This window comes from Lampetra fluviatilis, chromosome 35 (genome assembly GCF_964198595.1).
Source record: "Lampetra fluviatilis chromosome 35, kcLamFluv1.1, whole genome shotgun sequence".
NCBI lineage: Eukaryota > Metazoa > Chordata > Hyperoartia > Petromyzontiformes > Petromyzontidae > Lampetra > Lampetra fluviatilis.
In genome coordinates, this window is record NC_136309.1 from 3,760,065 (window position 1) to 3,774,728 (window position 14,664).

Here is a 14,664-nt window from a genome sequence, read left to right on the forward strand (position 1 = left end):
GGTGCCCGTTACTCGCTCGTGTGTTTACGCGTTTGTGAGCATGCCTGTCTGCAATGCAATGTCGTGGTGAGCTGGAGTGTAACGTTGGCGCACTGCGCTACGAAGCCAGTTGGCCAGAGTTGGATTCTTGCTCATCGCCAAAACCAATTACGAATATTTGAACCGGTCCTGGGCGTCCCCTAGGTCGACTCGGCCTCAAATGAATAGCTGTTGCGGTGTATAAATATCGCCACTGGGGACACAGGCACTTGGGCGTGGTGCTGTCCACCCACCCCCTCGTGTGCCTTGCTCGCGAACAGCACTTGCCCCAACGTTCTGTTAAGGCTATACGGGGGATCTTTGCCTCCGTTGTCTGCAATTTAAGCGTAGCCGGTTAGTGTGCCGCGCTACGAATCCGGCGACCCGAGTTCGATTCCTGCTCATGGCCAGCATCGGCGGCTGATATTTGAAACCAATCCCGGGCACCCTCCTGTGTGCGCCTGCTGCTGCGCTGTTTAGACATCGCATCCCAGCACCGTGCGGTGCATCTATAAACTAAGCCACCGTGTAGCAGCTTACCTCGCGAACACGAGCTCTTATCGTCCGCACGTCGTGGCTGCCCTCCCCCCCCCTCCCCCCCTCCACCCACGTGGCCCAGGTGCGTGCTGGGAAACACCACCATCGTGGCGGAGTTCGCCACCGACGAGGAGATCAGCCGTTTCTTCTCTCAGCCGGGACATTCGGCCGCCCCGGGCTGGCCGCCGGCGCCCGGCCCAGCGCCGTCCTCCAACCTCGACTCGGTCAACGGCGGCCAAGGTCAAGGCCGGGGGCCCGTGTCGGCCGACAACTGGAGCGTGGGCGACGAGGGGGGCGGCACCGGCTCCCTGTGGGGCGTGCCGTCCCCGTACAATTCGGCGGCGCCGTCCGTCGGCGCCGGCATGTGGGGCGGCGGAGGCAACGGCGGCAACGACGGGACGCGTGGCAGGCTCGGCAGCCCGCCGCCACCTCCCCTGAATTCCTTCTTGCCTGGGGACCTGCTCGGAGGGGAGGCCATGTGAACGCCCCGTGTGGTTTTTGGTCGGCGGCGGCGGGGGAAGGCTTAGAAAGTTCCGCGAGGGGGGTGCCCCGGCGGGTTTGCTGGCGGTGGGGGGGTTGGTGTTGGTGGGAGGGACGGGGCGGAGAGGACTTTGGCGCCAGCTTCTTCGCGCCTCCTTCGACCGACGCCTTCCGAGACGGCGACCGCCACATCGCCGCCACCGCCATCGTTTGGTGGGGACGGGGGGGGCGACATGGAACGACGCGCAAGGAGGGACGTTTGTCCATTTCTCACGCAAATGACAAAACAACAAAAGAAAAAAAGAATTGACCTGAATCATTCTCATCACTTATAGCACTTTCTGTGGGGACAACAAAAAAAACAGATACTATGAATACTACAGTGTCATTTCAGTGACTTCATAAGCTCGATTTTCACACTCGCACTCGGCTGTGGTTGAGAGGATGCCGCAGCCCAGTCTCTTAATACCTTTTTGTAGAAAGGATTTCGTACGTGACTTTACTGGTTCGAGCGTTTACGCTTGACGTGCAAACACTATGGTTTGGAAGCCAATGGATGTGGAATGGAAAGTGAAACGAACACATTACAAACGAGGGGGAGTTGGTTGGGCCGGGAACGGGGGTTTGTATTTTACTTTTCCAATGCCTTGCGGGTGGGTGTAGTGGGGGGGGGGTGCGAGCCAAATCCACAGCTTGTAGTGAACACTCGCACACACACGCACGACACACACTCTTCCCCTGTTTGCAAAAGATAGGGAGCCAGTATATGTATTAGTACAGTACATTCCTTTCCCTGCTGCTTACGCCCCCCTCACCTTATTAAGTACCCCCCCCCCCCCCCACAGTGCCGTGGGCCACTCTGTCTGGGTCACGAGCATATACCGCACAAGTCATTCAAACGCCGTGGCAGAATCCCACAAGAAGCCGAGACGAAACAGGCCCCGGGCATCTTCCTACAATCCTACAATGCCACTGGAAACTTTCCCGCCCGCCCGCCCGCCCCTTCCTTTACCGACCCTCACTCACTGGGGCAGGTGGCAGCAGCAGTGGTGAAGTCGCAAGAATCCCGTGACCCACAAACTCCACGTCGCTAGTCCACCCCAGACTGATCACGTCCTCTGTCTCTTCTCTCCCCCTCCCCCGGGTCCGCCCCCACTCCTCGCACCTAAACTCCCCACACGTCTCTCTCTCTCTGTCCACCCGGCACTTTCGCACGCCGTCCTCTTTGCAGGTTCACCGAGTCCTCGCTACTACTGCTACTCTATGCTCCTATGCAAAAATGGCCAGAGAGGCATTGAGATTATACAAATGCCGCCGGTACGATTGCACACAAAACCCTCCCTCGCGAGTCTTCTGTGAAATTCTAGATGCTTGGAAAAAAACGTTCTCAAAAAAAAAAACTTAACTTGGAGCGTGCATAGTTTACAAGACCCTGGCGTTTGAGCAACAACGGGTTGGTGCCGCGCGCGTGGCAAATCAAACTGCGGACTGTTTAGGCGGAAGCCACTAAGCCGGATTTTTGTGGTTGGGTGGGTGGGAGTGGTGACGAGGCGGCGGCGGTTGGATGCCGTGGCAGTTTGAACAGATGTCACGCCGTGCACGCCGCGTGTGGTTCATTTGACGGAAGACGCCCGACAGCAGCTTCACATTGCCTTGGACATTGCTAATTTGGTGTTCAGCTGGAGTCGTCCACTGCACTGCCACACGCCGAGAGGAGAGAGGCCTCTTCACGCACGGCAGCGAAATCCACGTGGCACTCCGGGAGGTGCCGGGTGGGTGGGGGTGGGGGTGGGGGTTCAGCCGGTGTTCAGGTCACTGCGCTTGTTGACGGCACCGTTTCTTTTCTGCAAGCAATTGTGCGTCGGGGGCCACCGCGCTCTGCCGCGCCTCCCCCACCTTCCCCCCACCTCGCCCCCCACCTTCCCCCCACCTTCCCCCCACCTCGCCCCCCAGCATTGGCGGAGGGTCTCTCCGTTGCGCAGGCGCGGGGGTTGGGGTCCGTCCGTCTCATTCGCATCGTCACGTCCGTTCTCCCCTGTGCGGCTTTCTCAGTCCTACCCGCAACGGGGTTGCAAACATCTCGAATCATCTTCTCCAAAGTGCTCGCAGTTTCCAACTTAAAAAAAAAGATGAGAAATTTTTAAACAAAAAAAAAACTTTTCTGACTTTCGTTTTGCTTGTGCTTCTGTAGTGCAGTAGGCTGCTCTGGTTGTGTGTAAACGTTGCAGTATCTTGTTTGAGCTGAAGCCAATCGAGCCCTACTTTCTCTCTACAATAGCAATCATACGGGGGCCGCATTTCGCAGAATGTAAAGTTTATCGCTGGTATCTCAACAGGTTGGGCTTTGGAGTTGAGAATCAGGACACTTACGTGAGCACACTGGTGATTTTCAAAGCCTGTGGTTATGACCATCATCTTCTTGCATCCAAAACATATCGAGTCCAATACTTGAATCATTCAGGCCAAATAAAAAGTAAAAAAAAGTTTTTGGGAGGGGTTTTTTGATGTTGATGAAAACCACATGAATAGCGCTAAGCCGGGTACAGCTCGGCAAGCAGCAGAAGAAGAAAAATCCTTTAGATTCCTTAGAGGACAATTTTTTTTCGAGTAGTAATTAGTAAGTGTGTGGTGTACTTGGTTTAGGCGATGTGTCGTGGTTCTCGGCGTCGTCGGTGTCGTTGCGCTGTACAGACGCGGCGGTGACTCGCCACCGTGGGCTCGTGTTGTCGATGATCGGTTCTTGGCAATGCACTGAGTGCATCGCTGCCAAGTGATGCACGCTGAAGGAACCCTCTTCCCCTCTCCCCCTGCAAAGCGACGCTTCACGTTTAAAACGCAGTTTACTTGAGTGTTTTAATCACAATTGTTATAACTTCCCCCAGTTTCGTTTTAGTTGACAACTTAACTCGCCCCCTACCTCTCCACCCTCCCCCCCAAATTTTAGTTAATCTCCCATCACTCATGAAGGTGTTAGACCGTGAGAGCTCCAAGCTCCAAACCTAATGCTACGTTGTTTTGTTCAATTTCCCGAAGAGGAGGAAGGAAAAAACTTAAACGAAACTTTGAAAGAGGAAGAAAAAAAGTTTTACGTTACGAAAAAAAATGGGGAAAAAAAAGTTGAAAATCTAAAAAAAATGTAAACGCTGTCGTCGTCGTCATCATCGTCGATCGTGGTGAAGCTTTTGCACCATTCTCGTGGAGTGGCGGTGAATGAGAAGTTGGTAATCAATGTGCACTTGAGAGAGAGCGAGAGAGTAGCATTGCTACCCCTCCCCCCTGGTCAGAGAAGAATGAAAGCTTTTTTTTGAGAATTAAAAAAAAAGCAAAGCAAAGCACTTGCAGAAGAGCCCTGGATGTAAGTTGGGAGGAGCCTGAAAGATTCCAGGCACCCTCTTGTTTACAGAACTTTCTTCCTGGATCTTGAGCTTTCACTCGTTACAAAAAAAATGACTTTTTAGTTAAAAAAGAGAAATTCAACAACGCCCCCCCCCTCCACCTGTACGGCCAAGTCACCCACACGGTACACGGTTGCGGGAAGAATAAAAGAACATACGACCTTGGAAGTGTGAACTGTTGTCGAAGCCATTGGATGGGATTCCTGTCATTTGGTTTTCCACCAAAAAAAAAAGCCGAGCGAGCGAAGGAAAAAAATGTTGTTGTCATTATTATTTAAGAAGAAGAAAAAGAATTCTGAAGCAAAGAGAAATAAAACTCAGGTTCCCATCAGAGAGAAGGCGCCATTCTCTGAACCCTTTATAAACCTCCCGCCATTAAAAAAAAAACAATGGTGATCCTCTGCTGCGTTGCAATGTTGCATTAACGGTAATCGCCTGCCAAAACGTGTGGAGCCCAAGTCCCCCCCCGTAGCACGCGTGTACCCTCCGTGAAGGTTTTGGGTTGCATTCTATAACGGGAGGTGGCAAGCCCCCATCGGTCTCCATAAGCTTGTTTTCTCGCGACCACTACAGCCACAACTGTCGCCGAGTCGTAATAATCATTTGGTTCTTTTTCTCGCAAGTTTATTGATGGGGGGGGTGGGGTGGGGGGTTGCTTTCTTTGTTTGCTGCCATAAACGTGCGCCAAGTGTTAGTCCCGTTTTGCACATTTCGGTACAAGAAATGGGGAAAATTTCAAACAAACCTTTTCCAAACAACGCTGTGGTGGTGGTGGTGGTCGTGCAAGCTCTCTAAGTTGCCTGCAGCACTTGCGCCGCGCATGTAATAAGGGGACCGGTTGTTTTTGGCACCTCCTGCTTAGAATTAAATCTCGCTTGAACCGACCGGCTATGTGGTTGTGTGCCGACAAAAAGTGCAAAGTTTTTCAATCATGCTTTACGTGTTTGTTTATTTGATAGTATTAGTGGACAAAAATGAAGGTTTGTTACTTGTTAAAAGTGCACTGCCGACACGTTTTTTTTGTTTGGAGTTTTTATTTTATAATTATTATTATTATCATCACCAAGTTGTGGATTATTCGATGTCCCCTTCCAAGGGAATTTCGCGTTGGTGTTGAGCGCGTGTGGTTAGGTTTCATTGCCGATTTCTTTGGCTGCTGTGTGCTTATGGAAAAAAAAATAAGGCTGCTGTAGCAAACTTAGCGACTCTAGAGAGACTATGCATAATTGAAGTTCAAAAAAGGAGACGACAAAATATTTACAAATGTTTTTGCCGTTACCCTTTGTTCGCGCGACTCGTTTTCAACTCGGAAGTGTGGTCACACGAGCACGTGAGAAGGGTAACGTACGTATGGTATAGTAGAGTTATAAACAACAACAACAACAAAGTGATGACTTAATTTACACCCGGGTTTAGAGGGACCGGCGTTTGTGAGCAAGGAAAAAAAAATGATGTTTGACTTGAAACTCCAAGAGGCGTCAAAGATGATGATGCTGCCTTGTCAAGAAACGAGACCTCGACTTAACGGCGCGGAGTTTGGTGCATTTAAAACGTCGATTAGGTACTTACAACAAACAGAACGTCTTTTTTTTTTTGCTGATTGAGAATGTTACCATAATGTGAAGCAGTTACAGTACTTTAAAAGAAGTTGACTCATTTTAAGAATAAATGTCTTGCTTAGCACACGTTTAGTTTCTCTGTGGCTCCTTGTATTAACGTGCCAAATTTTTGCCAGTGTACGATAATGCTTACGGCCTGTGTTGCGAAATAACGAGTGTTGAAAGCAGCATAAATGTGGGTACTGTGCATGCGTGTTTCTTTCTTGTGTGGCTGTGTGTGTGTGTGCTCGCGTACGCATCTGTACGTCGGAGAAGGAGGAGGCTTACCGCAGCCTTCGCTCTCGGAGGTTTGGAGAGCCGTGCGGCGCTGCAATGATGGGCGGTGGTCGCGGGTTGCTGAGGAGATGGAGTTTGCCTCAGTAGCCTGCGATCACCTCTCTAACTCCTTCAAAAAAGGAGCTTTCGGTGCCGCACCTATCACAATCATTAGGGGAAAAGAAAGGTGATCCGATCTCTGACTCCCAGGAACAGGCTTGCAGATTTGCTGAACATCTCTGTGAGGTCTTGGGGGATTGGAAATCCCTCGGCCTGGAAAACATCATTGGGCAAAGTGTGGATGATCCTGCTGAGGCTGCGGTGCCTCAAATATTGGAACAAGTAGTCACTCCCTGTGAGTGGCTGGCTGAAGTGCCATCTGTTGAAGTACAGAAGGTCATCCAGAGTCTAAGACCAGGAAAAGCACCGGGCAGAGATGATTTCCCAAGTGAAATCCTGAGGGAGGGTGGCGTTTGTGCGCAGACTGCCCTATATGACATAATAGTGAACCACGGATGGGTTTCACAGAATTGGAAGGATGCCCTGGTGGTTCCCCCTCTTTAAGAAGGGGGACCGCACAGACTGTAACAACTACAGGGGCATTTCCATCCTAAGTGTGCCAGGAAGGTCTTGGCAAGGATTCTTCAACATCGCCTTGCCAGGCACGCAGAGGAGAGGCTTGCGGAGCCCCAATGCGGTTTCAGGAAGGGGCGGTCCTACACAGATGCCATGTTTTCTGTCCGTCTGCTAGAGCAAGAGGTGTAGGGAATTCCAACAAGACCTACATCTCTGATTTATTGACCTGGTCAAGGCCTATGATACCATCAGTAGGCCTGGGCTCTGGGTTGTTCATCGTGCTTTCGGAGTTCCTGACTGCTTACAATTGTAGTGACATAAGAAGGGAGGGGCTGCTGGGGGCTCTGGGTTCCCGGGCGGGTCCAGACGCTTAAGCCTCTGGGCGCCAGGCGTTGGGTTCCCAGGCGCTTAAGCCTTTTGGCGCCGCCAACGGGGGGGGGGGGCTGTGTGTACTCTGTGGGATGTCTGGTGGCGCACACGGCCCCACCCCTCGTTGGACTAGGCATAAAAAGGGGAGCTCCCTAGACGATCGGGGCCAGTTGTAACTCAAGACCCAAGACCCACGACCAGCAATCTGAAGAGCCTGGGATGTTGTGAGAGCGAGTGGTGGGACTCTGGAACTCCCGACTTTACGACCTTGTGAGGGCGAGTTCCAGAGCGTAGCCAGAGTAGAGTATCTAGGCTGTGTACCTAGGCTGTGTACCTAGGCTGTGTACCTAGGCTGTGTACCTAGGCTGTGTACCTAGGCTGTGTACCTAGGCTGTGTACCTAGGCTGTGAACCTAGGCTGTGAACCTAGGCTGTGTACCTAGGCTGTGTCGCTAGGCTGTGTACCTAGGCTGTGTACCTAGGCTGTGTATCTAGGCTGTGTATCTAGGCTGTGAACCTAGGCTGTGAACCTAGGCTGTGTACCTAGGCTGTGTATCTAGGCTGTGAACCTAGGCTGTGAACCTAGGCTGTGTACCTAGGCTGTGTCGCTAGGCTGTGTATCTAGGCTGTGTACCTAGGCTGTGTACCTAGGCTGTGTCGCTAGGCTGTGTCGCTAGGCTGTGAACCTAGGCTGTGTACCTAGGCTGTGTCGCTAGGCTGTGAACCTAGGCTGTGTATCTAGGCTGTGTACCTAGGCTGTGTACCTAGGCTGTGTATCTAGGCTGTGTGTCTAGGCTGTGTGCCTAGGCTGTGTGCCTAGGCTGTAACAGAGTATCAGGACTGTTGGAGTGTTGTGTTGTAATAAAGAAGTTACCTCTACAAGTGTCTCCGGAACCCGTTACACAATCATTAAGGACCTTCATGATTGTGAGCAGGCCAGAGTAAAACCACGTGACTTGGAGTCTGAACCATTCCCTGTTCACCTTGGGGGTGCGACAGGGGTGTCCTCTGGCTCCCACATTATTTAATATTTCGACCACGTAGTTCATGAAGCCTTTGATGGCTGTATCGGAGAAATTGCCATCTGGTACAGATACAATGGGAGGCTGATCGATGCCCGGGTGTGGTCAAGGGATAGCTCCCTATTGGTCAACCATGTGATACGTGCAAATGATTTGTTGATTGCTGCTCAAGAAGAATTGGAGGGCACTGCTGCTGAACCTTGAGCTTGCCACTCAAGAGGTGGGGCCTTACCATCAGCCCCACCAAAACTAAGCCCCTGCCTGGATATTTTGTGCCATCAGACACTCCACCCACACAACTCCCAATTGGTGATGGGGCAGTTATGGAGAGTTTTCCCATACCTTTGGCAGTGTGCTCATGACCGGCTCTGCTTTTACAGGAGAGGTCTCTGAATCAGTCGAGTGGCATTATTTTGTCATCGGCTGTGTAATGCTGTGTGAAAGCTACCTGGTCTGTTGTTCCACATAAAGCTTCGGGTCTTCTTGGCCACAGTTATGCCCTCTCGTCTCTGCTTGTGAAACGTGGACCCCCCCCCCCTCCCAATGGAGCATCTTCGCCGGTTAAAAACATTTAGGCTGGCCTGCCTACGATCCATCCTAGGTTTAACCAGGCTGGATTGTGTGAAAAGCCAACAAATCCATGAAAGATCTGGACAAAGTCCAGTAGAAAAGGTCGCGTTGGCTGGGTCATGTAGCGCGCATGCGCGAACAGCTTCTGTACGGCCGGATCGAAGAGGATGTGGAGCTGAGTGGACTTGCTGGTGACGGGTACCAGCGATGTAAAGATCGGCCTTTGTGGAAGGAAGCTCATGGAGGACACGACTTGGCAGTTGGAGGCAGTCACCCTCCAGCAAAAACAGCAGAAGCGTGACGTTCACAACAAAGAGTGGAGCTCTCCTGGATGGCGAAAACGCATGAAGGTGGCACAGTGGTGGTGAGTATTTTCCAGTCTTCTCGGTCTGCTCGCCCACAACCACCAGAGTCTTATCCCTCGACCGACTACCAGCGAGCCTTTGCCCCGCCCCGTATTTGGCCTCAAAGTGCACCTAGCCTGGCGCAGGCCTTGTAATGACTGCACCATCACTTGGTGGGTAGACCAGAGGGTCGGCAACTGAATTTACGAGATGTAGACATTTTGTACAAATGTCGGTTGAGCGAATCAACAATTTCAAGAGGCCGCGACGTGGCGACTCGCGGTGGCCCCTTGCAGAACGTCCCGAAGCGTTTCTTAAAAGGGCCCGCATGCAGGCTACGGAGTTCGCAGGTTTCACGCCCCCGGTGGGTAAACCCAGGAGAAGTGGCTCCTGCACAGCGCGCACGGACGGGGCAGTCGCTCCCCTTCCCCATTGCTGTGCCCCAGAGACACCGCTGGAGGGATGCGTCGTCGAGCTCGAAGGGGGTGGGAGGCCCAGGACCAGTTCCGTTCAAGCCGTGTGTCTCTCTCTCCCCCCCCCCCCCGTGGTCGCGTGGATCTTTCTCAGGGTTTTTCCCTCCACGTTCATGATTAACACGCGTTTAGCATTTGGCTGCCGATACATTGTCTACATGACGATGAACCGCCTCGTTGAGCAAGCATTTGTGGCCTGGTCGCTTCTGAGAGAAGAGCTCAACAGCTCAGTGGGCCCTACCTGCTAAAAATAGAAAAATTAACCCGTAAAAACAAAGTTTTTCATTCTAAATCCTTTATATGCGTGGCGGTTAGAGTCCTCTCGTCCTCTGGCTTGAGATGGCTGCCACCTATGGGTCAGATGATTGTCTGCCAGCATTAAGCAATTGGTAATTAAATATAAAAAAAAATCCCTAAACAGTGTAACATTTTGGGAAAAAAGATTCACGAAAATTCATTGTCACGCACAACGAGTCTGTGGGAAATGTCAGCTCGATTGGATCACGGGAAGTGGGTTAAAAAACGACCGAAAGATTTGCACGGTCGTAAGAAAGCAAGCGCGCAAGCACGCAAGCAAGCAAGCGAACTTAATATAAAGGATTTAAAAAGAGTTTACTCTTTGGTTATTTCGGTAAAGTCACGTAAAAAGAGAAAATAATAAATAATAGCATACGACGTTTCGATTGCAACACAAGCAATCATCATCAGGTACAAATGAAAGTGAAAACAAAACCTAGTAAACTTAGAAATATAATGTTATACAACACAGTCGGCTAACATAACAGTCAGCACCCTACATGGTTGATTACGTTCTTCCAAATATTGCTAAATTTAAGAGAGAGATTAAACACAGAACAGGAGACACATAGACAGACACGTAAGCAGAGAGAGATAACACAGAGACACACAGAGAGAGACAAACACATAGGCACACAGAGAAACGATGCCTCTGTGTCGAGGCCTTAAATAGAGAGAGAGGGGGGTGAGAAATGAACGAAAGCGCCAAATCAAGTTTAAAAAGTTTACTTCAGTGATTTCTTAATTTTTGGAGCTTTCGTGACTGCAAGAATTATTCTTTGGTTCTTTCGGTTAAGTCACGTCTAAAGATAAAATAATAAATTAAAATAATAGCGACGTTTCGATTGCAACACAAGCAAGGGACCGTCACAGAAACGACCCCTCTCTCTGCCGATATGTGTTCTCTCTGTGTGTCCTTGTGATGTCTGTCTGCTTGTATGTCTGTCTATAGTTTTCTAGTTAGATTGTTGTTGCTATTTCTCTTATGCCTGATGATGATTGCTTGTGTTGCAATCGAAACGTCGCTATTATTTTAATTCATTATTTTATCTTTAGACGTGAATTAACCGAAAGAACCAAAGAATACTTTAGTGATTGTTTGCCTGTGAACAATAAAATTAGTACCAAAGTAGCCCACTCCATTACTTTGTACGCGAACGTGCTCACAGCACGGCGCGCTAACCACTGCGCCACCGTTCCACCCAAATACCACCCCCTCCCTGCACTCCCCTTCTCAACCCCTTCACGGTTCATAATGCCCCCCACCCCCCACACAAACACACACACACCACCCTCCCGCCACCACTCTCACCCACGGGGCATTTGACGGGAGACAATGATGAATTGTTAAAACCTAAAAATAGAGGCGTAGGACCAATTACGTTATTTATAATCGAGGGATAATAGCCGCGCACGTGCGCGCCTCGGGACATCTCGTGTTTACGCAGTGAGGTCCATTGCTTGGAGGTTTCTATTTTTAAGCTATCCACTGGCTCTTCCCCCGGAATCATCGTCTCCTTGTCCCCTTGCGTCCAGTCGCTTCACACGGAGTCGCGTGTTTTTTTTTCCCCATTCCAAGGCGATTAGAGAGCGCTTTGATGTATTCCGACTGTGTTCGACGAAAAGTTTTGCTGGCTGGCTGGCTGGAGGGTCGGGACGGGACTGAGTGGTCACGTGCGGGATGCGAGGGCGCATTGAAATCAACTTGCTGCGATGTTTCAAACACGCGCGCAGCTCACCAACAGCAATGCTAAACCCATCACGCAGATCGCCAATGGTGATGGTGAACTCACCACGCAGATCGCCAATGATAAACTCACCACGTAGCTCACCAATGCCCTTGAAAGTGCGGGGGCCCCTAGCTACATATAGAAGCTACTACATATATAGCTACTCGTGCTACTGGGATAGTCCGACACTGGCAGTAATTCATATGTAAGCCGCAGTTGCCCTATGCTCGGGCAGGTGACGTGTGGCGGGGTGGATTGTGGGTCTCTCCTCGACGTCTGCCCAGCGCGGAACAATGAGCCAAGGCACTCCCCTAAAGGGGCCCTCGCTCTCGAGAACTCCCTCCCAGCGGAGAGGCTTTTCGGCCGGCAGTGGTGCGAGCTCGCAATTGCAGGGCTGCGCTATTTATAGAGAGTACAAAGGGGGATCTCGGGTCGAGAATTTATTTGCGACGTGCCCTGCACCCCCCCCTCCCCGACTCGGATCTCGGAAGCTCAGCAGGGGTTTGAGCCTGGAGAGTGCTCAGATGTGGCGATCGCCACACACGCCAAATGAGTTGCTGGCCCACGTGTTGAAATCGTTTTTTTTTTAAATAAAAATCTTCACTTAGACCGGAGGAGGAATCCGATGAGCGACGAAGCTCTTTTTAACAGATGTCCACCGATGTTGCGGCAGCGCGTGGCGGTTCAGCAAAAGCAAATTGTTGTAATGTATTGTAAAGAACCAAGAAGATGAATCCCTGCAGTCACCAAAGCTTTAAATCGAAAAATATTGTATTGTACTTCGTTTGCTCCCGCGTTCATGTTTACCCCCCCCCCTTATGCCTTCACCAACCCGCACTGACCAGCGTGGTGAAGTATGGTCGGCGAACACCCCGACTCGTACGGCGCGTTGGAGGCGCTCGTGTCGCCCAGCAGTCGATTGACAACAACGGATGGTTGTGATCGCCTACGCATACGCGACTTTAATAGAATCGAGAGTTTAAACATATTCCTGCGGAGGGAGCTGGTAGGAACGTTGGGTTGCTCGGCCAATTGTCAGGGTCAATGGCGGCGTGGTGTATTCCGCAAATATGCCCGACTGTGAGGGCGGGCACAAGCCGGCGTGAGTAGGTTAAACGTTGAGTTTTATAAGGGCACCACGGGGTGACCAGCCCCTCCCCACCCAGCCCCACCCCTCCCACCCCCCACCCAGCCCCTCCCCACCCTCCCCACCCAGCCCCTCCCCACCATCCCCACCCAGCCCCTCCCCACCCTCCCCTCCCCACCCAGCCTCACCCTCCCCACCCAGCCCCTCCCTGCACGACGGACGGACACAATAATCCCCTGTGGGCTGGTGTAACCAGGAGGTTCCTACCAGTATGGATCCCCTTGCCCGAGGCTGAACTCCGGAAAATATCCCCTCAGCCTCCCCGCCGGAGGATGTGGGTTAGGCCCTGACAATTTAAAATATTGAGAAACAATCGGTTGTTTTGCCCGATCTAACAATACAACGGCAGGTGTGTGAAGATGTTTAAACAGCAAATAGAAACCTCTCGCAAGAAATCAAGTCACTGCGTTTACCACACCCACTCTACTTGTTGTGAACATGCAAACACACAGGCTCTGATAATACAAGGTGCTTCAACATTTTTGTTAACACTCATATGGGACTCGCGTTTTTAATGGAAGAAGAACGGATAAAAACACTGGTCAACACACTTTTTCTGGCATGTATTCCAACAGGTTTAATGTAATTTTGGGGTGCTGATTCCAAATCTGGCATCAGTTTTTGTCTATCACATCAGGTTTTTGAGATGTCAAATATTGCATTTTCAATAAAAACTGCAGAAGAAAAATATTAAATAAATGTGGATATCTACATAAAATGATATTATAAACACACTATCCTAAAAATACAGCACCATATTTTAACACTAAAGCAGCCACTGACTCGCAACAACTTGCAATCATAAGTGACAGAGTTAATTTCGGGTAAAATCAATCAAAATGGGATATGCCGATAGCATAAAAATGAGATGTGATAGAGCAAATCTGAGACCAGATTTGGAATCGGCACCTTGAATTTAGTCTAGAACAGCTGCTGTCCAGGCCAGAAATTTTTTTTTTTTTGACCAGTGTAATACACTGTAACATGATATTTTATAAAAGTTTAATGTTAACAGCTTCAAAAAGTCAAAGAGTCTCTCCAACTCGTTCGCCATCGTTGTCAACGCCTGCCTAGAATCATCTCCAGGTGGTCTCCAGAGGCCTGGAGACGCATTTATTGTGGTGTTGTTGCAAATTCTCCAAAGTGTTAACATTTTTCGAAGCACCTGGACATGCATTGTCTTCGAAACTGCTTGGCCTAGACCAGATACAGCATTCTTCAGTTTTAAAGAGACTACATATATTGTCAGAGCCTGTTTGTCTGCATGTTCACTACAAGTGCCTGTGTGTGGTTTATACTGGTAGGAGCCTCCTGGTTACACCAGCCCACAGGGGATTATTGTGTCCGTCGTGCAGGGAGGGGCTGGGTGGGGAGGGAGGGGCTGGGTGAGGAGGGGAGGGTGGGGAGGGGCTGGGTGGGGAGGGGCTGGGTGGGGGGTGGGAGGGGTGGGGCTGGGTGGTGGGTGGGAGGGGTGGGGCTGGGTGGGGAGGGGCTGGTCACCCCGTGGTGCCCTTATAAAACTCAACGTTTAACCTACTCACGCCGGCTTGTGCCCGCCCTCACAGTCTGGCATATTTGCGGAATACACCACGCCGCCGTTGACCCTGGCCATTGACCGAGCAACCCAACGTTCCTACCAGCTCCCTCCGCAGGAATGTGTTACGTAACTTTATTCCTTTTAAAATGTTTCAATTTGGTCTTTGAACATCTTGACACCTGCTATTGTATTGCCAGAAAGGATCAAACGTATTCTTACTTATCATACTTGGATACTGGCAAAAAAAGGTGCCATGTTAATTGTAAACATTGTAATGAGAAATGTAGCAATGATTT

General features: G+C 50.7%; 1 protein-coding gene across 6 annotated transcripts in view; it reads left to right on the plus strand.

Moving 5' to 3' along the window:
• LOC144944521 (uncharacterized) overlaps window positions 1–6,537 on the plus strand; it is a 121,235-nt gene extending 114,698 nt beyond the window's left edge. For 4 of the 6 annotated variants that reach the window (XM_078872740.1, XM_078872744.1, XM_078872742.1 and 1 more), the window contains one exon: window positions 638–6,536. In XM_078872740.1, the coding sequence (XP_078728866.1) occupies window positions 638–1,037 (400 nt within the window). In that variant the 3' untranslated portion in view covers window positions 1,038–6,536. Of the gene's footprint in view, window positions 1–637 lie in introns of all 6 variants that reach the window. The other 2 variants (XM_078872739.1, XM_078872741.1) reach the window with 1 other exon arrangement.
• Window positions 6,538–14,664: the final 8,127 nt, after the last annotated feature.